The sequence below is a fragment of the Poecilia mexicana genome, unplaced genomic scaffold (genome assembly GCF_051168715.1).
Source record: "Poecilia mexicana isolate PSO_F unplaced genomic scaffold, ASM5116871v1 scaffold_19, whole genome shotgun sequence".
NCBI classification, from domain to species: domain Eukaryota; kingdom Metazoa; phylum Chordata; class Actinopteri; order Cyprinodontiformes; family Poeciliidae; genus Poecilia; species Poecilia mexicana.
Window position 1 is genome coordinate 10,486,776 of NW_028263388.1, and position 27,415 is coordinate 10,514,190.

General features: G+C 40.6%; 1 protein-coding gene across 3 annotated transcripts in view; it reads right to left on the reverse strand.

Moving 5' to 3' along the window:
- Positions 1-27,415, reverse strand: part of grid1b (glutamate receptor, ionotropic, delta 1b) — a 439,103-nt gene that overhangs the window by 125,625 nt on the left and 286,063 nt on the right. For all 3 annotated transcript variants that reach the window (XM_088016453.1, XM_088016451.1, XM_088016450.1), the window contains one exon: positions 2,440-2,645. In XM_088016453.1, coding sequence (XP_087872579.1) covers positions 2,440-2,645 — 206 coding nt within the window. The remainder of the gene's footprint in view (positions 1-2,439; positions 2,646-27,415) is intronic.

The following is a 27,415-nucleotide window of genomic DNA, read 5'->3' on the forward strand; positions in this document are numbered from 1 at the left end:
GCATCAGCCCTCAGCTAATCCTGGTAACAGGAGTGTGTGGGCAATATCAACTCAATTCTTTATTTATTCTAAGCAAAAACTGCCATGGAGAATATAAGTTGGCTAAATGTAAAGTGGAAAACAAGGCAGCAATGTAACATGCCATCCAACAGATCACCTGTACAAGTACACCTGGATTTCAGCCTCTCTTTTGTTCATGCATTTATACAGATCATTCATATTTTAATAGAAATAAGCGCCTATCAACGTACAGGAGTTCAACATCTCCTCCTACAGTTTGCTCGCCCACAATGCAGCACTCTGAGGCTCCTACAAAACAACGTAAATAATTAAAAGCCACACACTTCGGTTTGATCCACAGACAGAAGTTCCACTGAAAAATGAAACGGGTCATAAATGTTGAGCAAAACACAGCAGCTCATTTGCAAAAGCTTCTGGAAAGGTGTCTGTGGCAAAACCAGCTCCATCTGTCACTGCAGGTGGCCCCACACTCATACACACACACGCGCGCACACACCAGCTCACGCACGCAAACAGGCACACCAACTGGGCAGGTGAACAAATGATTACTGATCCGAGATGTGCAAAGCAGAAAAAACATGGACGGATATGCTAGACAAACAGCAATTTTTCATGCACGCTCTCTTGATCTCCTTAAACACTCATTTATTCCCTGCTGAGAGTTTCTCTCCCCACTACAAGCACTCACTTTTGGTTTATTAATGTACCTTGTTGTGGATCTTGCACTCTTATTTCCCTCTTATAGATCTCTTCCATGTTTGTTCCTTTAAGATACCCTAAGTTTCTTTCTCAGGCTGCTCCCACTAAAAACTCATTGTTGCTTTTGTAAATGTCAGGACAAAAACAAAAAAACTAAAATATATATAAATATTTCACTAAATGCATTACTATGAGTTAAAGTGAAAAAGTAACACTGCCTAGACATATTACAAATAGTGTTAGATTTTTTTTTTTTTTGGGAAAAAAAATTAATTCACAGAACCATTTATTTAATGATGTTCTCCATTTACATTTTGGCAGTGTTAGTCCTACAGAGAAATCAGGTTTTGGCTCTTTTACCTAAAGAGAACCTGTTTGCTTCACATCTCTGTCACTTTACGTTTTAATCTCTGGTTTTCCATATTTCCTCCACTACAGTTTATACCCTAAATACTTTATTTCATCACATCTTAATATTTTGTGTAATTATTGCATAAAAACATGATTTTGATCACAAAAAAAGATATTACCAAAAACATGAAATGACTCAGAAACAAACACTTGCCTAATGTTGCAAGCAGTGTTCGATACAGATAGCAAAGACGAGAATTACAATTTTTTTTTTTTTTTTTTTTTTTTGTTAAGTTGTTTCATTTTCTGCATTCTCCATCATTTTGGGGACTTGTTAATTGAACTGACAAGCGATCATTGTGTGCTAATGTACACAAATAGCAGGGGTCAGTTGGAGGAGCAGTGGTATTTGCATCATGTTCTTAGATTATTATAATATAATGAATGAAAAGATCATAAACAAATCTGCTGCAGAACAGCAGCGGTGTTAGAAAACGACAGCTCTTCTCTGTTCTGGTGCCCGTGTGGCTCTATTTTCCACTCACCCTTTTGTCTCTCCATACTTAATGTTTAATGTTCGTTCCAGGAACAGGACGGATTGTTTCCGCCTGCAGACATGCATGCAGCACGTTTGACTGCTTGACGGAGGATTGCTGGTGCATCGCTGAGCAAAAATTGGAAGGGACGCTGCAAGCTGAGGGGGCGCTGCTTCGGAGATGTGACAGAAACTGATTAGCTCATGTGCATTCACACTGTCCTGTCATATCTGTTATGTTCCCACAAAACGCCGCAGAGCAACATTTTTGACACTTTTCCAATATAGCAAAACACCCAGGAAACACTCTCTGTGGATGCTGATTTAAAAAAAAACATCAAATCGCAACTCCTCCATAGATCACTCGCACCAGCAAAGTGGGTTTCATCATCTTGCGATGTCATTCATCATGTGGGTACGGATGAATGTTTTCACCGTTCAGCTCAAAATGCTGTGAAATATTTGTTTTTGACATATTTATCTCGGTTCAATTCATAAGAAATGTAATAAATCTTCCTTTTGTTTGTTTCTGATCAGTTCTATTTATGTCGACGCGCAAAAAAGTATTGTTGTTTTCCACTTTGCATGCGGACGCTGTCAAACGCACACAAGAATACAAGGCTGCATGATCCAACTTCGTGAACTCTTTGCTGTCAACGCGCTAGCATAACAGGAAGTACCGGAAACACTCTGTCCACTCACACGGTCGGCTCATTTAAGTCCATGCAAACGTGGAGGAAAATGGAGACGGACGTGTTTGTAGCGTGAGCAACCATCAACTTGTCCTCAAGAACGCAGCTTCCTTCTAAAGAAAAGAAAAGTGGAAGACCGACCTGCTGGATGAACGTGTGCGCCCCCTGTGGGCTGAGCAGAAGGATGGCTCTGCGTAACGTGTCCCGGTACCGATTCAGCTCCTCCGTCCTCATGGTGGTGAACAGGTTGGTGAAGACTTTGCTGATGTTCCTGTCCACCCGCTGCAACGCGACGTCAACGCCCTGACGGGACGTCTGATCAAGGAAGCCCTGCAGGCCGCGGATATCTGGGGAGACGACAAAGAGTCGAGCAAATGAGAACGTCTTTAGAAGTGTCAACAAACGGCACAAAGAGAGAATAAAGGCATTAAGCAGCTTTTCTTTCTTTGTTTTTTTTTTTTTTTTTAACAATTATAAACGCTCCTCTGCACACATTCATCCTGACCCCAAACACAAACTTTGCAGATAACATTTTACGGTGAACATGAGGTGTAAAAAAAAAAAAAAAAAAAAAGATCAATATCAATATCAAAAACTTATGAGCCCAGAAGTGAGTCAGAAAGCTGTTCATATCTCAAGACAATCTTTACATTCACATTTTAAAACTTAATATGGGTGTATGATAAAGGTCTTGGCCTTGTCATAAAAACAATATCCTGTATACACACATAACTGAATATAAAAACATGCATTGAGTGCAACGCGGACCGCTGCCAAAAGCCATCATGATCTTCAATAAGTCTTTGTGAAGAATCGAAAAGAATGAGTTACAACAACTTTTGATTTCCCTGTGGGATCAATAAAGTATTTTTGAACTGACTTTGAATTTGAATAGGATTTCTGTGGCAAAGCTTGGAATAGCCAACCCAACATGAAGATGACCAGCATCTCTCAAACGGCATTTCTTCAAACCCAGCCTCGGACATTAGCCACCAACCCGCTGAAATGGTGACAACCGACCACAATCCATGCGACAGCAGTTTTATGAATTAGCAGCATTTACTGAAATGACTGTGACTCATTAAACCGGCCCACAGACAGCGAGAAAACAGAGGACTCGAAGACAAACCGATTCGTACAAAGGTGGCTCTTGTTTTTGTAGCTATTGAAGGTGACTGAACCTCTGAGAAAGCATTGGCTCAATCTCTGCACCATCTGCGTCCCAACATGACAGCATCGCTTCTTCTTCTTTTTGTTTTGTTTTTTTTATTTGAGGCATCTTTCAAACTCTTTCTCAGATGCGTTTCTTTCTCTTTCTGCTCAGAAAATGGCAGCTGAGCTGGTTTCTGTACCGTTGGAGAAGCTGACAGGTTGTTTGGCCTGAATATCTCTCACTTTTTGTAGCCTCCCTCCATCTTTCTTAGTCTATTAGCACTGACAGCCAGCTTGTTCCGAGCGCCCACCGCCGCACTATACTCCTGAAAACCTTTTTTTTTTTTTTTTCAGCTGGGCCATTTCATCTACTCTGCTCCCCCACCCGCCTCCCCCTGCGCCACGTCTCCGGCCCGACAATAACCACCATTTCTGTTCTCCCTTAAATTTTCTTTCCATCGATCCAACTGTCACTCAAAGCCTGCCTCCCACTCCTTCCCAGAAAATCGGCAGGGACGTTTACTCCCGGAGAACAAACGAGAAACTGTTTTATGAAATTTGAAAGTCAGCCCTCTGACTCACCCTTCCCCGCTGATTACAAAGGCAATACCTGAAGGCAGGCCCCGTGGAAAGCAATATTTTATCTAACTTTAGAACTTTTTATATCTCTTATCCAATAAGCGGTTCAACATTCTATGAAAAAAAACAACTTTGCCCTCTTATGAGAAGAAATAACCCAAAAGAAGGCATAACATTTTCCCACTCCTTCAAAATTACGTTTTCCTGAACTCGGCGGCGACACGTTGAAAGGTGCAGCTCAGTGGAATCGGCTAGGTGGCGTTTGCATCCACAGCCTAAATCGACATATTGCAACTAATTCAGCACTCAGAGTTTCTGTCTTCACTTCCCAAAAAAAACCACAAAAAAAAAAACATTTCTGCTGAAAAGAGAGAAAGGAAAAAAAAAAAAAAAAAACTAAATCTGCCCTTTTCTTGAGCTCAAGCACTGGAACACCACAAGTGGAAGCAATTTAAAGAGCTGCTGCTCACCAGCCACAGTTCAATTTCTCCTCAGCCACTTTGAGCAAGGCACAGTGGGAGGGGGGGGGGGGGGGGGGTTGACGTGCTGCTCTCTCAGCAGAAATGCCAACACTTATCTCTGCTCATCGGCGTCGCGCTGACCTCTCCCCGCTGAAGACCCGGAGCAGGTGAACCTTCGGCCAAGAGATTCAATTTGGATTCACACGACACGACTGTTGTCTTTCACGTACAGTGCAAATACCTTAAAGGCCAGCGATGCCTCATATTTGCATCATGTCCGGATGCAGCAAACATTGCTGATATTTGCAAGCCCTGCAGAAGGAATCGATAAATTTTTCAGCATGAATTTTTATTAGGTGGGAATCCTTGCCAGCTGAGGTTGGCAGGCCCTCAGGCTATAAGAGACAAGAAGAAGAAAAAAAAAAAAAAAATCTTGGAAATATTATGTCTACAACCAAAGCTTGTTAAGTCTTCCCTGAAATTATTTCAACAAATAAATATTCACAGAAGAGACTAAGTAGCGTTTTTTTGTTGTTGTTTTCTGATCACACCAAATTTTAATTGCTAAAATTCTAACGACTATCCTCGCAACCTTATGTAACATGACAAATAAGCAGCTGTTTGTGTTTATCTGGCACAAAATCAGATGAAATCAATGGCTGCCTGGACAGAGACTAAAATTACACACACAATCATGAAACTCCAAGGGTGAAAACAACCTTAACTTGTTGGTTTGCTGCAACATGGGTTTGCTGCAGACGGAACATCCAGAAATGTACTCCATTTCAGCTTATTTTTTTCTACACGTAAATTATTTAAATGGACTTTTTGATGCAGAAACTGAAAATGCTTGGGATGAAACATTTCTCAGTTGGGAAAAAAAAATCTATCTTTATATATCTATAAAAAAAAACCCCACAAAATCAATCAAGACCATTATCATTTCATTTCTAGGAAACCAACATATATTTATTGATATTTTAACAGTTTAATGGGTTCCATCAATAGATTCTGGCACAACCTGGCACAACTTCAAGAACATTCAGATTTTTGATATGATCCAAAATGAAAAATGAGTTTGACACCTCTGCATTTATGGCCTAAATGCATCATATCAGAATCTGCTGGATAAGAGTAGCTATTTTTCCTTTTCTAATAAATGCTTGGTTGAGGTTTTTATTTAAAAAAAACAACAAAACAAAACAACAAAACAAAACAAAAAACAGCCGGTTACATCAAGAGCAGCAATGGCAGCAATCCCTTTTACTGCGATGCCAAATATATTAAGATCTGCAGTGGAATGTGTCTGCTTGCTCATAGATCAACAGACTGTGGGGGGAGATCTCGTTAATTAACTGTACGGACGTGAAAATACTGGAAGGAACAAAGTGAGGGCAGAGAGAGATGAGACAACAGAAGAAACACGGAGAATGAAAGGATGAAAAGAACGAGTGGTGGGTGTATTAGGAGGGATAATTGAGCCCCCTTATCCTCACAGGCGATGACAGGTGTGACATTTTAGCTTTGGAAAGCCTCTCTGTATTGGATATCCATGGAACACACACAGGAAATCATTTCTCCGTCTGCTGCGGCCACTTCTGCAGTACCTGTGAAGGCTTATTTTAAAATGAAACTTCTCTTGAACCACTACAGGGGAGCTTTTCCCCTGTAGTGGTTCCACTGCTTAACCAGAACTGGAGCTACACACAGTTTTCACCTGGTTTAAAGTTAAACGCTGTGGTTTTCCACATCCGGAGAGCGAGTTTGGCGTCATGTTTCACCACCTAAAGTTTCTCTTTACATTCACTGGTGACTTTATGTTAGGCAGACACTGCCAATAACACTACAGTGTTCAAACTCAGTCCTATTTGGAGGTTATCCTGTTTTAGATGTTCGTCTGGTTCTGCAAACTGAATGATATGTAATCTGTGGTAGAGTCAGCTCATTTAATAATTTTGTAACAGAAATCTGTGTTTTTGACTGATCAGTGGTGACCAGTAAAAGAGCTGCTTGTAGAGATTTACTTATTTAAGAAGTATGCAATTTCATAAATCATGATTGATTATTTTCAGCATCAGAAACCAGAAGTCAACACATTATGCAGGTCACACTGACCTACTTAAACTCTGTGAAGGGTCAATATTAAAATACTAAACACACACACGCAATCACAGGAAGGTTTGGGGGGGGAAACATGAAAATGTTTGGCTGTTTTACATACTAACAACAAAGGAAAGAATGGAAAAAAATGATGTGAGTAAACCTTGTCATCAATTATTCCATGCATCATTCCCTTTTTATTGTACATAATTTAACTTACTGACTCATTTCCTTCAACTTCTTTGTAAGTGTGGATTAGTCGTGTTGGTAGAAATATTTGGTGTAAATGTCGTTTCAACAGCTGCGTTAATAATACTTTTTTTTTTTTACCAGAAGAACACTGGCGGTGTTCAATACTTGCTTCATCCCGACTGTAACTAGTGTTTTATGGATAATTTATCTCCGGGGGTAACCTTTGGAACATCTAGCTGCTTGTTTCCAAATCATTAGCATTCTTCACCATGAAAAATAGATTCTCCCACATTTTCTCTCTTAAAAAAAAAAAAAAAAAAAGGTGGTAATAAAACAGCATTCCTGCAACCACTGGGTTTATTATTATTTACCTTCACAGAGATATATTTCTTCATTGCTGTTATCCACCTCTGCTTTCCACAGAGGAAACTATTCCCTCTTGCCAATAAGGCAACATTCCAACATAAAAACTCTTCCATAAGAAGCTGCGGGATTACAGGATATAATGGTGTAGAGATGTTGGTACAGATTCATGATTTGCTTGGTTTCAGCTCAGAGAAGTGATTTTTTTTTTTTTCTCTGACAGTGACATTTTCAATCTACAGTTGGCCACTTAGATCTGCATTAAAGTTGATATTATGGTTTGTAGCTTTGGGGGCCTATAAATTCACTCATCTAACACACACACACGCACAAAAACAAAATGAGTGATGCGATGATGTGCTGGATAATTCATTCAGTCTCCATGTGCCTCTCACATACATGCAGCTGTCTCAGCGTGTTATCCTCAGACTCTCAACATTCATGCAGACGAACCTGCACATCAACAAGTCTCTCGCTAACCAGGATGATGTATAATTTAACTGCCAGGGTGCTGCTGCGTGATCGGAATGCGATGCCGACGCGTGGAGCGTGTGAAATGCTAATGCGGGCCTCACCAACGCCCCTCGCTGCTCGGCTCCCGCTCCCCTGCCAAGGTGCTATGTAAATGAAGCCAATCAAAGAGCGGGCACGCACTATTACGGGCGCCGCCGCGAAGCTATCAGCCCGCCGTGTGAGGAGGCCGGGATGAGGGCGGCTCCCGGAACCCGGAGTGGAAACAAAAGACGGACTTTGCTCACGTTCCACATGTTGATGCTTAAGAGCTCTCATGTTTTATTAAGAAGATCCGTGAGAGCAGAGCCGTCAGTCCAGCCCGATTCTTTTTACATCCATAAACAGTGTGAGGGCAGAGCTATATGAATTAAATATGCCCACTTCATTATTCATACTAAACAATTTATTCAGATGATATTAATCCTCATGACGAGAACATGATGTGCACGCGGTCCTAATTACCAAAATGCCGAAAAGCGTCGTTGAGACACGCAGCCCCTTCCTGCTGGTCAATTACAGTTTAGGCTGATGAAACCGAGACCATTACTTCATCTGACTCACGAGGCTTATCGTAATGCTGCTGGTGTACAGTTATATTGATGCTCTATTTAGGAGTTCAGGTCTTTATTGCTGCTGATAAAAATTCTTTCACCGGCGGCAGCAGAAAGACAAACGTGACTCCCATTCTGCCTCTCTATGCATTGCCTTCCAAAGTTTCTTTCCACAGTTTATCACATCAGATCCTCAAAGTTCAACAGTTTTTCCTTCAGGTTTTATGAGATGTACCAACACAACAAAAAGCATAACTGTGAAGTAAAACGTCAAGTTATACATTTTTTAAAATGAAGGCGATCTTAGAAAATGCTGGCCATTTGTGTTTAGCTCCCCAGGTGCTTGGCTTTCAAATCTTAAAATCTTCTAACAGGTTTTCTTCCAGGACTCTCCTGTGTTCAGCTTCATTTGGCTTCCCATAATCTCAACCAAGCTCCCTGTCTTTGATTAAGAAAACCATCCCCACAGCATAACGATGCCACCACCATGTTACATCTGTGGAATGATGATGTGCAGTGTTATGGATTGTCCAAACCCCACTCTACAGGAAAAGCAAATGGTTGAATTTTGGTCTCGTCTGACCAGAGTTCCTTCTTCCACATGGCTTACTATAAACTACTATTAACTACAACTAATAGTCTTTCTCCAGTAGAAAGACTATCCCTCCAAAGCTGTGGATCCCTGTTGCTCCTCCAGAGTTACCACGGGTCAACTTGATCGCTTCTCCGTTTAAAGCTCTCCCCTCCTGGCTTGCCAGTTTAGGCTTTCGGCCATATCTTACGTTTACAGTGGAGCCAAACAGCTCGGAGATATTCAAAGATTGGGACGTTTATTTTATAACCCAACCCTGCCAAGTCGTATTTTGTTTCCTCTAAAATCCCTGAATTAAACTGTATCTTGAAGAGACATGCATCATTTTTATAGTTTGTTTCTGTTCATGTGTCTAAGCTGAATTGGACTGTTGGCAGTGGATTGAAATAAATATTCTTTTGGCGACGGGCAACCGAAGTATTGGCATGTCGCAGCCAAGATTATCTAATCATAAAAGAGACCCGAGCTTTAAAAAGGACGACTGAAGTGCTGGTTAGAAAAACTACATGCTGGCTCCCAATTCACACGTAGATGCATTTCAGAAATTATAGTTAAAAATTGCTTTAAATGTCTAATTGCCGTTTTTCCTCAAGTTTAAGATTGGCTCAGGATGGACGTCAACACTTTCCCATCATAGCACATTTCACTCCTTTGATGGAGTTTTGATGATTATGCTGAGTGCAAATGACTGTCTTCACAAAGACAGCTTGGGTTTTTATGTTACCATGACAACTGTAAATTATCATAGGTTTTTTTTATTTACTGGTGCGGTTGGTCGAAAATAACCTGTTAAAAGAAAATTGGACAAGTTTAATTTAAAAAAAAAACAAAAAAACTTTTCTTTTTAAAGAAGTTTGTAGAATGTCTAGAAACTTCTGCTTAATGAACGATCAACTTTACACTAGAAAAACAAACATTCAGGTAAGGCAGATGTGTGTTGATCTTTAAAAGCCAGGAAAAAGCTCCTTCACTAAACTTACCTGTAGCTACAGATTGAGCAGCAAATTAAAAGGATATAAAGAAAACAAACCACAAAAACCAAGACAAGACACGTGGAGTGGAACACGCCAAATTCGGCTGGGACTTTACCTGGAACTATGCTTTCGTCAGATGAGAGCAAATTTGAGATTTTCAACAACAAACACTCCACCGAGTTTGCTGTGAAACAAGGGACAAATATGTGGAAAACCACCTCTGATAATTATGGTGGAGAAACCTGAGAACGTGTTTTCATTGGGTTATTTAACGAATACAACAAGAAAGTATAACATCCTTCAGTACAGCATAGTACAATTTAGCATAGAAAAATATTAAGTAACAGATTTGTTTTGTTTTTTAAGTTGAATAAATGTAGTAAAGGTAAATCTAGGCACAATCCGTTTTTCAAGTACATCCATTTATTTTCCGTCTCTCTTGTTCCCGTGTGCACAAGCTGTCACGCTTCTGACACCTGCTCTGTCGACGCTGGAAGTTGTAACCTAAGAGGAGAACGCCGCTGTAATTGGTCGCAGCAGATGAAGAGCAGTGCCCTTTTCAAACTACGCTCATAACAGACAGAGCTGCCAGGCTCGACTTGTTTCCACATTGTTGTTATGCGACTCTGCTGTGTAGTTCGACTTTCTCAGCTATTTAATTTATACAAAAGACGCTCTCTCCTGCTGAGCTCGTACATGTCAGGGACTTTACCTGCACGCCGAAAGGAACGTTTTGCAGAGGGATTTCGCTCCACCTCCGTATCCCTCAGTGATTGCATTGTTAGAGTAGTTGTGCAAAAGAAGAGATTGCATGACACGTCGAGGCTCCGACACAACCGATGTGGTCTTTAAATGTAGAAGGTGCACATAATGAACCAATATCCTTGATTTAGAAAGTGCTGAAAACACAAATGTCTGTAGCCAGAATGGAAGAAGATGAAGTTCGGTGCACACAGTAAAACATGAGAAACTCATTACAAAGCAATGCAGTGCGTTTATTTGCTGTAACTGAAGCAAATCTAATAAAAACCCACAGGAATCATGTTTGTGTTATGCTACATAAAAAAAAAAAAGAAAAAAAATCCTGAGCTGTTCGCTACAGTAACAAGAACTTGTTCACTGCCTTTGATTGTCCCCAGGGGTTCGCACCATCTAAAATGAGAAAAACCATTTAGTTTGAGAAAATAAGTTTTGATGAAAGTCTGCAAAATGCCGTGAAACTGAGTAAAACTATCGTCTTCTTTATATTGTCTGAATGCCTTTTTTAGCTTCAGTTTCGATTATAAATTCTCACAGAGAAAAGCTAATTATGACGATTTGCTTAAACAGGAAACACAGATTTCCCTCTGTGGAACTACCAATGAGTGTTATAGTGAACTACCGCCACTAAAATGACTAAAAAGAAACATCCGGAATAATCTGCTACTGCCCATCAATCAGGAGGGGCTACAGGGCCACTTACACACAATATGAAGTCCATCATTGCACAACGAGAAAGAGGACAAGAGTTAAGAGAACTGGCAAAGTTCCCAGTGGTGAACATCCCAGCAAACTCACCTCAAGGTCAGAGAATGCGACGTTCGAACAAGTTGCAATAAATCCAAACAATTTCTTATGTTTATTTAAAATGAGTTGTGTTTCTACAGATCAGAAAACTAGTTGGTTTTTTGTTTTGTTTTTGTTTTTATCAAGGTAAATTAGAAGCAGCTGTACACTGCTGGTCAGCCAGCTCATTTCTCAACACAAATAACAGAATGTAATGGAGTGCAAACTAAAGGAGTACCCCTATTCCTCTTATTAGCCATTTTAAGACACATTGGCAAGCTGTGACTTTTCCAGCTGACTAATTAACCAGGTATATATAGTGTTAATATGGTGGTACTCTATAAAGATTGGACAGTCAAAGAGACAGAATACTGTAGGTGTTGTACAGTTTAGCAATAAGAAAGCTTAAATAAGAAACCAATGAAATAAGTGAGTGATTTTTGCCACCAACATGCCGGAACTCATGTTGTTTTCTATATTATGTCAAAGAAAGAAAGACCTTCCCCACAAAGCAGTGTTTATCAGAGACTACATCCAGACTTTGAGGCCTGCCTACAACCAGTCCTGTTCAAGCCAGAGTGACCAACACAACTTCATTGGCTGACTTGCGACAAGGGCTGGTGGAAGGATGCCATTTATTGACAAGGATTGCTTCTTACAGCAAAGAGATAAAGGATCAAACACAAATGTCTTTACCTCTAATGCTACGCTTGAATAACACTAATTCACAGCGACTGTCATCTCAGAGCCCTTCACAAGACAACAGGGTCCAATGTGCATTCAACTACGTCCAGTCAAATTCAGTCTATATTAAGTTCCAATCAATTCAATGTATTAAAACGTAGTGACACAGTAGGATTCAGATGCAGCTACAGCCCAGTTATGTCAAACTCAACACGTGAAATGGCAATCCAAAAATATTGTAGCTAATAATTAGCATTACTGCATTTTTTTCTATTCAGTTGTTGCTTCTCTGCTACCTCGTAGCAGCACAGACTATCCTATATTGTCATTTAAAATCATTGAACATTTTGGTTTTACAATGGGAAACTGCAATACTTTTACTGAAGAAACATTGTGGGAATGTCAAGTCCGCCTAACCTGTAACAGTAGCAAAAAAACAACAAAAGAAACTGAGTTATAAAACCTCATAAAAGAAAAGCCACCACTGTTTTGACTCTGTGAAATTCTGTGCTCCTTTTCTAATCCTAAGAGTTGTTTGTCTACCTTTCAGTCTTATCTTCTTCCCTGCATAATGAAAGAACTCACGGCCACCCGAAGCTGCTTGCCAGACAGTTGGATTTAAGTTCATGTACCTGAGCATCACTCGGCTTTTTGTTTCAGCTCCCAGAACTATCTGCGGAGTCACCGATTGTCGATAAAGCCTCCAGTTTGCACGGCAGATAAAAGCGGGAGGAGAGAGAGGGGGGGGGGGGGGTCGACTGCAACTTTCGTGCATTTGTGCAGAGAAGCGAACGCACTCACTTCTTAAAAAAAAAAAAAAAAACAGAAAACACTGCCGCCCTTTACAGCAGAGCAGCCACAGAGGGCAAAACCTGACGTGCGGAGGCGGAGGAGACGCCGTGAGTGCCGACATTAAACACGGAAGGATTGAAATCATGGTAGATATAACCTTTAAAGGAAAGGAGAGATGTGACAGAGGAGAGAGGGAAACATCACAACAAAGCAGAATGAGAATTGATCCATAAAAATACTAAGAGGCAAACCCTTTCGCCATGACCTCAACACAGATTTTCACTCTGAACGATGACTCCGTTTGTTGTTTGATATTCAAAAATGAAAATTTTCAAACAGACGTAAACGCTACAAGGAAGAAATATAAAATACAGCGACTTCAACTATAGGCGTACAATGCCTTGCATTTTGTTACACTAAAATATGTTTGCAACAAAGAGGTCACAAACGCAGGCCACATTCTTCAGATTATTTGGAGAGCACTGTAGGGATGTGAATACTTTTCCCAGGTTCCACATGAAGGAGATATCCAGATTTGGATTATATCATTTCTATCACATTTTCTGTTTGAGAGGTTTGTGTTACTACAAACAAAATAAGTGGGAGTTACTGTGTTTTCTTTTCACTTAAGGAAAAAAAAAAGATACAAATCTGTCCTCATTAGGACTTTAACTTCAGATCTATAACAGACAGGCTTAATATTTATATTGTGAGAGAAGTGGAGCTGCTCATGATGCTGCTGTGGATTATGAAGGAAGGTTGATAATGTCTAATATTTCTTGCTCACCTTGTTTCTTCCCCACACATCCAAAATTAACCACTGGATGAAAAAGAAAGATATATATATATATAAAAAAAAAAGAATCAATAAAAACAAAGCAAGACCGGCACTTTAAAAAGAAAAGAAAAAATCCCAGTCATTTTCATTCCAGTTCAAAACATTGTTACTTTTTAAAGTCAAACCCGCGGCTGTCGATCGATCTGTTTGTTGGCACCCAGAAACTAGAAAGCTGAAATAAGACGGGGAAGGGATTAAAATAAGCAGCGAGGAAGAGACGCGGAGGGCGACGTCTCGCTAACGAACACTCGGATGCTCCGGAGGTGCAGTTTACGAAGGCTTTTGTGTTTGTGTTCCAGTGCTAATGGAAAAAAAATAAAGCCGAAGCCTGAGCAGGTGCGGCGACAAACAATTAAACGGCAGCGGCATGACGCACAACGCGAGCCGCGCTGCATCTCATTCATCAGGACGAAACCCATTTCGCCTCACAGCAGCAGCTCCCGAAACTTCACGAACTCTGGGTCAAAAAGATTCAGAACCCGTTTCTTTCCAGTCAGTTCAGTCACCGCCGTGCACCTGCGCTCCTCACCTCTGATACACTGTACTTACTGTTACGCATCCTGAGTGTTTCCTCTGATTAATGGCAGCATAAAATTTGACTTTTTTTCCTTCAGACTAAATCAACACATCTAATCTCTGCATCAAAAACACACACACACACACACGCACGCACGCACGCACGCACAAAAAAAAGGCTTTGAATGTCTGACTGAAGAGGATGGATTCCCAAGCCTTGTTCTTACAGTAGAATAGAGTACGTGATCCACCGTGGAAGAAAATCATTGAGCCCAATTGAAATAATGTTCCTCAGGAAAGAATGGGAAGATTCTTGCATTTTTCTCCCCTTTCAGTTCGGATTATAATGAAATCACTCAGGAAACCTGGAGGAAGAAGAAGAAGGACAGTTATGATCTCCAGTCCCTCAGACGGTACCGCTTTAAGAATTACCTTCCTTTAACAGCCGACTGAACCACATGGCTACTTGAGTAAACAATTGTCAAATTCTGTTTGGTCAGCAAGCTGGCTGCAGCAAACTAGAGTACTTTTTTTTGGTCATGATTTAAAGGACTAAAATTCTCCTGCACATCTTATGTTTCGGGGAGTTTGCTCCAGAGTGGAGGAGCATGCATACTTGACAAGCAACTCAGAGTTGTATTTTGAACATGGACCGGCCAGTGCATTAATAGACCAGCATTTTAAAATCTAAATTCTAAAATGTTGGTTTTTAAATCTATTCTTTGATGATCGATGGTGAGACCCAACCCAAATTTTAGCTCCTTCTAACCAAGATCTCGTTCTTTTAAGTTACGATCCACATCCTGTGAGCATGGATGAGGGCTGGGACATGGATAGACCAGTAAACAACAGTTTGTTTGTTTTTTTTTGTTGGATTTTTCTGGCTCAGTAGTCTATGAGAAGACAGATCAGTGCCGCCCTTACATTATTGAACACTCATCTTCTGCTCTATTCTGTAATCTGCTGTGAATAAAGAGGCAGCAAATCGTATCCGCATGTAATTAAAGTCAAAGCAAAACTGTTTTTAATGCCTGAATCACTTAATGGCTTTGCATCCTCAATGACAAAGTAGCTTCAAGAATTGGCGGAATACATTAGGAACAAAACAGATATTAGATACAAAGTTTGACCTAAATACCACCTGCAATTACACAATTCAAAGATGAACGTTCTCCAAATTAAGAGTTGTGGGTTTTCGTTAAGTAGGAAATACTAACCAAATTCGGTAACGTCGCCTTTACACATTTTCTACTTTATTTCGCCACCAGTTTGCGTTTCTGCCCATCATTTCTCATCTCTCCTCAAATTCCAGGTTGATGAGTCAAACAGGCAGGTGAGCAGCCGGTTCTCTAACCAGGTCGGAATAGCCCGGTTGGGATGGAGGGATGCCGTGTCCACGGACAGACCATTACACCCATCAATCAGCCGGTCAGCTCACCCAGGACGGAACACGGGGTTGTGGAGGAGGGAAGGAAGGGTGGAGGGGGAGAGATAGAGACAGATTTAAGAGGCCTCTGCTGGGAAATTCATCACTCCTGGCAGAGTCCTCCATCAGAGACAAGGAGGGAAAAAAAAATATTCTGCAATCACTTTGAATGCTGATGCCTCATCCTTACACGGTGGCAAAATGAGTTCTCAGTATCAAACTGCTCTCAGCAGCCAGGAAAGTCAGGAACTCAATTTTTGCTTTGATCTATAATTGCATATATTAAACCGACACATTAGTTATCAATAAAAAAGCTAAACCAAACATGAGATCACACCTTATGTCAAAAGCTTGCAAGCTAGTTAAGGACAGTCAGTGAGCTTTTTTCTGCTTCACATGTGAACTTTCTCACATTTTGTATAATATACCAAAAGTACCCGAATAACATAGGTGGTCTTTTTAAGTTGCAAAATCGTCAGATGCACTCTGGGTTTCATGTGCTGCTCCTGCATGACCCCCTGCTGTCGCCGCCGCTAGCCTCTTCCTCCATCTATTCGTTTTAGCTTCCCATCAGTCATTTTACTTCAGATGGCTTCTCAAACTACAATCCGTCTGTCTATTTCTGTCGCTGGTCATCATGTTTCCAGGCCATCTTGGACTCCAACAGTGACTTATAGTCTTCAGGTGAGCGCAGTAAGCTCAGTTACTGGAACTCTGAAAAGGATGCCTCGCGTTCAGGTTCAGCTCCCAGTTCACTCAGAAGAAAGACGATCCAAATGTCCTTTGTATGAATACAACACATACAACTGATACACAAATAGGCATGATAAACATTTTTTGTGACATCGGGGATCATTGTAATCAAATCCATTATTCACGTATTCCAAATTGAGCCCAATGAAGATCTGAGCCACAGGTCATTTACACCTCAAAACCACTAGAGGGAGACAAAATGCTTGCAACGCGATCTTTGGTGTTGTACACTATGCATTAACACTGTGGTTTCCAACGCCGGTCGTCAGCAGAATACTTAAGTCAGCTATGAGACATGGTTTAGATAAAACTACAGCCAGGAGTGATGATTTGGAAGGATTATGATTTTAATTCTTTTGCACCTTTCCTCCTACTCCTCAGCCAGTGAACAAACCTGGTTAACTGTGCACTCATGGTTTTCTCATTTAAGGCAAGCACAAGGGATATTGGCTTAGATTAAGTTTCCATTGATGGTTAGATCCTATAACTCAAAACCTGCTTAGAAGTCTTTGAATTTCCAATCAGATGGTGCAAAGCCTAGTACAGGTCTCTTTTTTCCATTTGTTTTCTGTGTTTTGTAGAATGTTTTGCTAAGGGGTCATTATGGTTTCAAAATGTGACAAAATTATCATTAAATTAACAATTTAATATATATATATATATATATATATATATATATATATATATATATATATATATATATAAGGGAAAGAATTTACTTGTAATGGCTGTGGTATGGCAATATGTTTGCAAAACTAATAGATTTCTTTACTTTCTCTTGTATGGAGATCTATGTTAATCAATGCCTTGCTATCCACCCCTATGCACCTTTGTTCATCATGGATGGCTGCAAACCAGTGACAGCATCATGCTGTTCTCCAAGATGTCAAAATCTCTGACATTCCTCTAGAGGCGCCCATGCCGCCGGGCCTGCCTTTGTGGCACTTGTTGGTGGACAGTCACTTGGTCTGATGTTCTGGCTTGGGCCACATGGCCAGTATCCGAGGCCCACACAGAGCAGGACTTGTGCAATGTCAATTAGGCTTCTTGTATTTCAGGGGATAAGCGATACACCATGACATGTTGAGCAGCAAGGCCATGAAGTGATGAGATCATAACCTAGATGGCCAATTAAAGATGTACTAAACAATTACGTGTGATTTGTCTGATGTCAGGGAATGGACATGATCAGTGTTATCACAAGTCCAACCACAGAGATCTGTGTAGCCATGCTTCTCTCATTTCTTCAAGGTGGAATTAACTGAACTTCACCTCATTTGTATTTACTCAGATAGTCTGCCGTTGACATGTGATGGTTTGGAGGTACTTAAGAGTGACAAAAATATTTCACAGCATTTTATGTTTCTTCTGCAGAGATCAGAGAATGTATAGATGCCACAAAGTGTAACCCGAGCTGCATTTTCAGGGAGCCAAACGGTTCATCTGTTTCACCTTTTGTTTTTCTTCTTCTTCTTCATCTGAAAGTGACACAGAATCTGAAGAGTCACAAATCGCATTCAACAACAACTTTAAAATACAGGTTTAAAATTGGCTTCTGAAAAGGTTGTCAGAGTTCAACGTAATAATGGACCTGTGGCCCCAAAATACGGTATTTCACTTTAAACCCAGTCATCACTACGCCTTCGATTTTCTTTCCACGCTCAAAGGAGAAAAAAAAAAAAAAAGCTGAGAAACGCACAATTTCTGATTAGACTTTTTGTCAAATGGTACCGACAACTTTCTACACTGTGGCACAAGCATAATGATAAAACATAAAATAATAATGATAATAAAAAAAACTTTTAATTGAATAATAAGTTCATGATGGACGTTAGCAGTTTCATAGACAGACAAAAAAAAAAAAAAAGATCTGTGATTTAAAAACTTTTTTGTTTGTGAACAACTAGAGATGTGCCGATCAGGTTTTTTCCTGTCGATTCCGATCACCCATGAGGGCCGATCACAGCTGATCACCAATACCGATCACATAATTATTATTTTTTAATCATAAGCACTACCAGTTACATTATGTGGAAAAAGGAATAATACTATCTTTAACAGACTGAAAACACATGAAGGCTCGGAAGAGGCTAAATAATACAAAGAGTCAAATTAAAAACTCTCAACATTGCCAAAAAATTCAAGTATAAAACTTAACATTCAAAGGCAAAAACAGGTTCCATTAAAATAAACAATCCAGAGTTACTGAATGAAAACTTCCTGATAGCATGGCGGCTAGCTGATTACTGCTAGCTCTGATTGGCTGTTTCTGACTGAGCGGAGTGATTATGCAGATCAGGGAGGAGATCGATTATTTTTTTTAGAGATTATCTCTCATGTTAGGACAGCGAAAGTTTTAATACGCATGTAAAATATATCTTTTTAGGTTAGATGCTGCAGCTTTAAGCAGAGATTCGGTGTGAGAGTCACTACCAGGTGGAGCAGAAGCGAAGCTCCGTCTGTGAAATATTACTACCTGTAGCGTAGCAGCGGTTCAACAGGAGAGCAGAACCAGCGTCTTACATCGCAGCTCGAAGACTTAAATAATTTTCCAGGTTATTTGTTTAGCTTTCTGACCGTCATGCTAATCCGGGTGAGTGTTTGTAGCTGTGCGCTGCTTTACCTGCTATCTGATCCTCTGTATGTCTTTTTTACTGCAGTGAGCCTCGATGTAGCCAAACTCCGTCAAGTTTGGCATTTTTATGCCATACTAGATTCGTCGTGTTGATGCATTTTGACGTGCTTCAATTTTCCGCCGCAACACGCAAACTTCCCCATTCACTCAGTGCGTTATAGTTCCACATCGCTTATAGGATTTGTTGCTGCACGTTTGCGCAGTGTGAAGGAAAGAGGAGACCAGCTGCACAGGCAGGCTGCGAAATGAGATGCAGGTGATCGGCAACAAGAGACCGTGATCGGCGATCACCGATCATACACTTTTTCACGGAAATCGGCCGATTATGATTGGTGGCCGATCGATCGGCACACCTCTATGAACAACCATGAAAAAGCTCTAGAGAATTATTACATTTCTTGACAATAAGCACACTGAAACCTCTTAGAGTTTTGTCCGCCTGGTTTGCGTTTAAACACTCGATGAGCTTTTTAACAGAAATTAATAAAATCACTGAGCAGCTAATTAATAAGCAGACAGAGAAGGTAACTGAGGAAGACCGCAAAGTGTTAATGAAACAATCAAACCAATCAATATTTAATCAGCCATAACATGGTTAATGAACTCACTCTCTGACAAAATGACAAGCTCATATTGTCTTCGTCATTCAAGTATGAGCATCTTTGATGTGTTTTTACAGTGTTTCGTTCTGCTATTGTGGGACAACTTTGGCTCACTTCTTGATAAATGTTTAGAAACGTCCATCTAAAGGTCACTAATTTCTAATGCGTCCCCAATCATGTTTTTTTTTTTTTTTTTTTTTTTTTTTTTTTTAGAAAAACAGACATCTTTAAAATTCGGCTGATCAGAACGTAAGCAGGCCAGACCTGTAGCCATAGTTTCAGTATTTACTGTGCAATTAAAACATAATGTAGGTAATATTTTTAAGGTCCAGGGGAGTTTACTCTCTTCTTTTTATACCTTTTATTTCACTGTGTCTAAACAGTCAAAGTCAGATTACAAGGGAGAAATTTAGTCCAGTAATACAGCCTGTTCAAACACACCTACAGTTTTTCGGTAGATTTAGATGCAAAATATATTAAATCCGACTTCTGCTTTAGCCCATTTCAATGACTATTTGAATTGTTAATTTGTTTATGCTGGGATATTGTACACACTAAAATCACAGGCCCGAATATAATAACGGCTCCAGCCCTGTAGGAAGGCTAATCTTGAGCGTAACCAGAGACGTTCTACTGCTGCCTTTGTGAAATTTTAGCATAGATCCTGCAGGAGTAATGTGTTTCACTTCTGTTAATGTTAGACATTCTTCCTGAGTTTGGAAAGAATTTCCATTTTCATTTAGAGTTTTAGCTGCCGTAAAACAATTGGGAGTTATTAATGGCGGCTACAGAACCCTGGGTTGTACCAGATTAATTGTGAGGGAAGGAAGCCTACATTTGTGAAATCCAATTAAAACTTAGCTATTACACACTCGCGCAGAGTTTTGAGTGACTTCACTAAAGTTAGAGAGAAGACGTGGAAGGATCATCAGTTGTAGTTTGACATAGATTGTTTTCCTTCTCGCCCTCAGCTGGGCTGAGAAAGCCTTCAGCAGGAGAATTAGTTTAAAAATCAGGTTCCAACTGGTACACAGAGTCAAAACAGACGGTGCACAAACAGATTAGTACTCTTTTGTTCTGATTTCATCGTTTCCTGTCACATTCTGAAGCAGTGAGCTGTGATCTCTGCTGACTTCACAGAAGACAGAATCTGAATGTTGCATTTGTCTGGTGATGGGGCGTGGCCGTATCTCAGCTGTAGAGAAGAGGTGATGCAGCGGCAGGTGAGGTCGATTAAAGAAACGGTGTTGTGTGTTTAGGGTCGGTCTCCGTGTCTTTAATTACAGGGATATGGTGAGTCCCAGAGGCGGAGACCAGGAGAGCTTTGGAAGTGTGGACTTTACGCACAATCCGTAGCTTTACCAAACTTGTGTGTGCCAAGCAATTTGTTAATAAACGCTCGACTGTGCCAGAAGCTGCCTGGGGTTATTTGTGGGAAGGAACCTCGTAGCTCAGGCTATAGTTTGCAGAAAAATTACAGAGTAAAAAAAAATAAATTAAAAAAAAACAGGAGAGATTTAGAGTGTTTTCACACCTAGAGTTCATTTATTTCTTCCAGAATCAGTTGATAAGTGATACTTTTGACAATCCAAACTTTGCTTTAAATGATCTAGACACTTTCAATGTACCCAAAAGGTTCTTGGTAAAGTCAAAAAAGATAAAGGTTCTTAGCGAGGTAATGTAAAAAAGTCTCAAAAGAGATCATTCAAACAGAACACGCTGAGGGTAGTTTCCAGAGTTTTAATAAATGCCACAATAATAACACCAATGGTTTCGCTGTCAAGCACAGACTACAACCCCTACAGGAGTTCACTGGGAACCTGGAACACAAAAAGATCTTTTGAAATATAGAAACGTCCAACAGAAAATGACTTATTGCCTCAACAAAGTATATATATTTGTTTTATATACGTCATATATTCTATTGGGGAGGACAGCAGATGTTGGAAAAGCTGCTAAACTGAGCGCAAATGAAGCCCATAGGCCTCGACAGGCAGGCTGTCTGTGATAGGTCAGCTGTTTAATGTCACAATCACCGTTTCCTGCTGAAATCGGCTGACTCGGACAGAAGTTCAGCAACCAGGTGGGCCTGAAACCGAGGGTCTGTGTCAGCACATAATAAATCACTGTCTCGTCGCTTCGGCTTCTCTTCATAGTCAGGCTTCCATGGCGAAGGAAGATGCAGCCTTGTTGGCTGAGCATTTACCAAACAAAAGAGTTCTAATACGAGCAACGTCGTACAAGTCATCCAAACAGCACCATTACACAATGGACTGAGTTCTTCTTAAAAACATATCGTTTGTCTCATCTTCATTTTATACTAAGTGTTTCCATCCATGCTGGTACAGCTTTACTCTCTCTGACTAACATTTCTGCACATTTTTAAATTACCCAACTCGGTTGCATATTCCGTTTGACTACAATGTGTTTGTTGTAATTTTGCCCTTACTGTCGCTTATTTTTATTCTTTATTCTGTTTTACCTTTATTCTGTATCCTATCTTTATGTGACTCTAATTACTTTGATTGGCTGTCACTTTGCTGCTGTTGCTCAGAAACTCCCCCGTTGTGGGAGAATAAAAGATATTTCTATTCTACGATCAGCTGAATTTGAGAGTATTGTAATATAAAAAAAGACCAAATTGGACTGAAATTTGATCTGAACCTGAACATGTGATTCAATTGTGTGTGAATGAACACGCAATTTAAACTGCCACCATGTAATTTCACCAAGTTGACCTAAATTGAACCGCGATGGAGAGATTTCCAATCCGGCATGACGGGATTCCCAGTTTCAGAAACTCTGTTTAAACCTCACGAAGTCAGAGCTGTCGGCACCAACTAATTATCCTGAAAAATCTCTGCAGGACACTTATCCTATTGTGAATTATTTTTCCTTTTCTTGGAAAGGGAAAGTGAAATGTTTTAGCAAACGAGGCATTTGCTTGCACTAAATAAACACGACGACAGGAAAAGCTCAGGTAAGACGAGCTGCAGCACAGTCGGCAGGGAACACGTGAATAAACACCGTCGCGTGTTCTAGCGCATACAACACAGACGTGGCTGCGCTCCATCTGTTGAGTGGACCGAGTTGTAGCAGATGAACAGGGAAACTCTGCCGTTTAATCTCCGTAAATGTAACTTCTCCGCATTAGCAGACGAGCGGTGGACCAAACAGCTCATTAAAGCGAAGGACTGACCAACAAAGCTGCCGACCATCTGCTCAGCTGACTCGCTGGTATTTCGGAATGAGATCCGCCGTGTACCCTGTCAGTGAGTGGGAGTTATTTACCGAGGGTGTTAGCGGAGTCTCAGTTCCCAGCAGCTTCACTGGATAAAGCTGCTTTAAATGCAGCAGCGATGACTCATCACATGAGCGCGTGCGAGAGAGGGCACGCTCGCCTGCTGCAGCGTCACAGCCGGGCTCGGTTCTTTGTGTGCGTGCCTGCATGTCCGTGTGTATTTGTTTGGCAGGTGAAGCAGAAGGAGATGAATTGTGCCCCGTGCCTCAGAGAACTGTTTAATAAACATTTTTATTAGCTCCTTTCACATGGCCGCCGTGAACAAGGCAGGCGGCCGGCGTCTGAACGCAGCACCGTCGGCTGCAAATCCCCACCGCAGCTGGGGCCCCGCCGAGGAACGCTGGTCAAAGCTGAGCAACAGGATTTAATGGGCCTCCTAGGCCAATAATGGCTTAAAGCATTATGAGATACTAAATGCACAACGTGCAGAGTTTTTTTGTTTTTTTTTTTGCCTATTTTCCAAACATAGCATGAACAGAATAAACCCCCTTCTAAAATGAAGCAATTATGCGGAGGGGGCGCAGACGAAACAGGGTCTGAAAAACTGCTATTGTCAGAGTTTTGTAAAGATTAATGTGTGAAACCGTCACAATTTGAAGTAAATCTGTGTTGGTGTGTGAGAGTTTCAGGCTCTCTGCCAGTCAACCACTTAAGGTTTAAGCCTTTTGGACAACATCATGACAAAAGTGTTGTCACTTCACTTCATCTTCCTCCGGAATTAGGCTTCGTTTTATTTATTTATTTTTATTTTTTTCTGGGCTTTTTTGTGTCTCTGAAGGACAAAAACAGTGAAAGTGACGTCACAGTCATAAAACAGCCATTTTTCAGAGTGGATAATTGGCGTGAATGGTTTCTTTAAAGAATTTGATCATCATAATTGCATTATCAATTATCAATTGATAATTTTGCAAATCTAATGGAAACACTTTGTGTCACACGAATCACGTGAACTAACAGTCGGATGCTGCCACTGAAACAAGCCACGCAGAAGTGGAGGACAGGAAGTAGTTGTAGGTTCATGACACATCGTGTTTTTTAATAACTTATCGCATGAACAAACTTATTAACGTGTGATTTTATTTGCATTTCTTATTTAATGGAAACTTATTTGGGAAAAAAATTTTTTTTTTCAAAATTAGTGTAATACAGACAAAGTTTTGTAACGGGAGTGAAAACTGTGCAATTTTTTAAATAGAACCTTACGGATTTGTTGAAGGCGAACCAGTTATGTACCCGTTGATGACGTCTCCCACTGGTTATTGTTGAGCCTCTTGTATCCTTGTTTCAGAATGTTTCTGTACATTGGGGAGTTATTTCTGGTGCAAATGTTCTTTTTGTTTTCAGACTTCATGGAAGAGAACGATGTGTGCTGTGTTCTGTCCAGTGAATTATTTTTTATTATTATTTTAATTATTATTTATTATTATTCTGTACAGTGAGGTATTTTTTGTGCTTCCTTGCCTTAAGACATAGGATGAAATTGTGCTAATTCCTGCATATTTACACTGTATGTTGACTAATGTGCTCTCTCCTAATCAAATAATCAACAATAAATAAAGCATATATTGTTCTGCGTTTTTTCATTGATGCTAGAGGCGTGCCGATCGATCGGTCACCGATCATAATCGGGCCGATTTTCGTGAAAAAGTGCATGATCGGTGATCGGCGATCATTGTCTCTTTTACCGATACCGATCACCTGCTTCTCATTTCCCAGCCTGCCTGTGCAGCTGGTCTCCTCTTTCCTTCACTCTGCGCAAACGCGCAACAACAAATCTTAAGCGATGTGCAACTATAACGCACTGAGTGAATGGGGAAGTTTGCTGCGTGTTGCTGCGGAAAATTGAAGCAGGTCAAAATGCATCAACACAACGAAGCTAATACGACATAAAAACAATGCCATACTTGACAGAGTTTGGCTACATCGAGGCTCACTGCAGTAAAAAAGACATACGGAGGATCAGATAGCAGGTAAAGCAGCGCACAGCTACAAACACTCACCCGGATTAGCATGACGGTCAGAAAACTAAACAAATAACCCGCAAAATTATTTGTCTTCGTGCTGCGATGTAAGACGCTGGTTCTGCTCTCGCTGTTGAACCGCTGCTACGCTACAGGTAGTAATATTTCACAGACGGAGCTTCGCTTCTGCTCGACCTGGTGGTGACTCTCACACCGAACCTGCTTAAAGCTGCAGCATCTAACTTAAAAAAATACATTTTACCTACGTATTAAAACTTCCGCTGTCCTAACATGAGACAAATAATCTCTGAAAAAATAATCGATCTCCTCCCTGTTCTGCATAATCACTCCGCTCAGTCAGAAACAGCCAATCAGAGCTAGCAGTAATCAGCTAGCCGCCATGCTAACAGGAAGTTTTCATTCAGTAACTCTGGATTGTTTATTGTAATGGAACCTGTTTTTGCCTTTGAATGTTAAGTTTTATACTTGAACTTTTTGGCAATGTTGAGAGGTTTTATGCCTTCATATGTTTTCAGTCTGTTAAAGGTAGTATTACCAATAGCAGTACAATTTGCACAATGCCTGTTTTGTTTAGTTTTCTCCTTGGAAAAAGTTATTAAAAACAAGTTTTTGTCTAAATTAAGGTGAATTCATGGTTCCTTTTTCCACATAATGTAACCGGTAGTGTTTATGATAAAAAATAAATAAATAATTATGTGATCGGTATCGGTGTATCGGCCATCATGGGTGATCGGTATCGGTATCGGCAGGAAAAAACCTGATCGGCACATCTCTAATTGATGCATTGCTTTTCCAAAGTCAGTGATAACGATCGAAATAGTCCAGATCATATATATTTTTCCCTACGACAAAAACAGCTACGGTTGCATGTGTGGCACTTGGATCCAGCGCCTTTCAAATTAAAGCATTCCTCACATCTTGGTGGGCCAATCGGGCCCCGCAAATGTTCAGCGCCGCAACGTGTAAGACCATTAACAGTCTGTCTGGGTGCTGTTTAACCTGCATTTCCTGCAAACAAATTTAGTCAGGGACTAAATGAGGGTGATGACATTGAAATCACATCTGTTCCTCACTGGGCCAACCGGGCAAATACCAGGGGAAAAGGAGCCAATCAGGAAGAAAAAACAGCTGTCGAATGTGGAGGGAAAAAAAAAGAAAAGAAAAGAAAAGAGCAATCAGCAAAGAGGAGTTCTGCTCGGCCACGTTGGAGACAGATTTACCGGCTCCGCCCCCACAACCCCCAGTCTATTCATCATCCAACGGCAGCCATATTGGCATGGAAAGCATCGCGTTGGGTGGCCGTGGCGGTTGGTGTGAAAGTCTCCTCGAGCAAATAATTAAACTATCAAGAATCACAAACAATCATTAATTAACCGGCTGAACTTTAAGTGAAGCTTGTTGTTGAACTGAGAGCAGATGGCTCGTAAAGCATAACCTTCAGATAAAGGTCAACGCCGTAAAATATTTTTCAAAAAAAAAAAAAAAAAAAAAAAAATCAACCAATTACGATTAATAAGCCATTTCCTGTCGGGTGAAACCGGGCAAACTGTCGTGTTTAAATAAGACTGACAGCATTTAATTACAGCTTCCTGTTGATCTGCTCATTACGAGGCAACTTGCTGATGGTTTTACAGCTCAGACTTAAATTAAAAGGACATAAATTCACTTCAATGCTCGAGGAGATCCACTTTTCTCTGGGTTCTCCGTCGGTGGACAAGCAGCTGTCACTTTGGAGCTCCGTATAGATAAACGCACGCAAATAAAACACCAGAAGCATAAACTTAAAATAATGTCAATTCAAAGCTAATTAGTTTGGACAGCGTTTAACTGCGGTAGTATTTTCTGCGACGATAAAAAAGTGATCAGAACCTGCTGACTTCGCCTGAAAGCCTGCAAACAGACTGAAACATCTGCACTTTAATTAAGCGTAATGATGTTCATGCACCAACCGTGGGACACTTTATGCCGTGCAATCACAACTGCAAAAACAACTACAGATGCCACATTCAATATTTTATGGGAGTAAACAAAACCGGAGCCAGTTTCAGGCCAGCCCACACCGGTGTAAACAAACCGTCTCGATGGAAGGTCTGCTGACATGACCTTCATCTGTCCTAGTGCACAAGGTCAAAAATTCAACTCTTTAATTCAACATATTCAACTTTTTCAGTCTGTGCTTTGGTCTGCTCCAGTGTGACATACCCAGAAGACTTTTAATGGGAGTTTTTCAGGAGTCATCCTAACCTTCTATGCAGAGAAGCAGCGGCTCTCCTTCAAGCTCAACCGCGTGACAATTTAAAGGAGAAGTATCTCTTCAGCCTCTTGTGCATGTTGTTTTGCGCTTTTGGTCACAATTCAGGTCTCCTAATGAAAGATAAGGGTATTTAAAGATGGAGCAGTAAATTCGGTGCTTCACCTTTCGGACCAGGGGGTCACACAGAAAATAAAAAGTGACCCGTTACCCTAAGATGTGTGTGCTGGGAACAAGGTCTCATGATCCCCTCTGCAAATCGGGATGTTTTGGTTCGCGAAAAAGCAGGAGAAAAGCCACTTCTGTTTCCCCGGT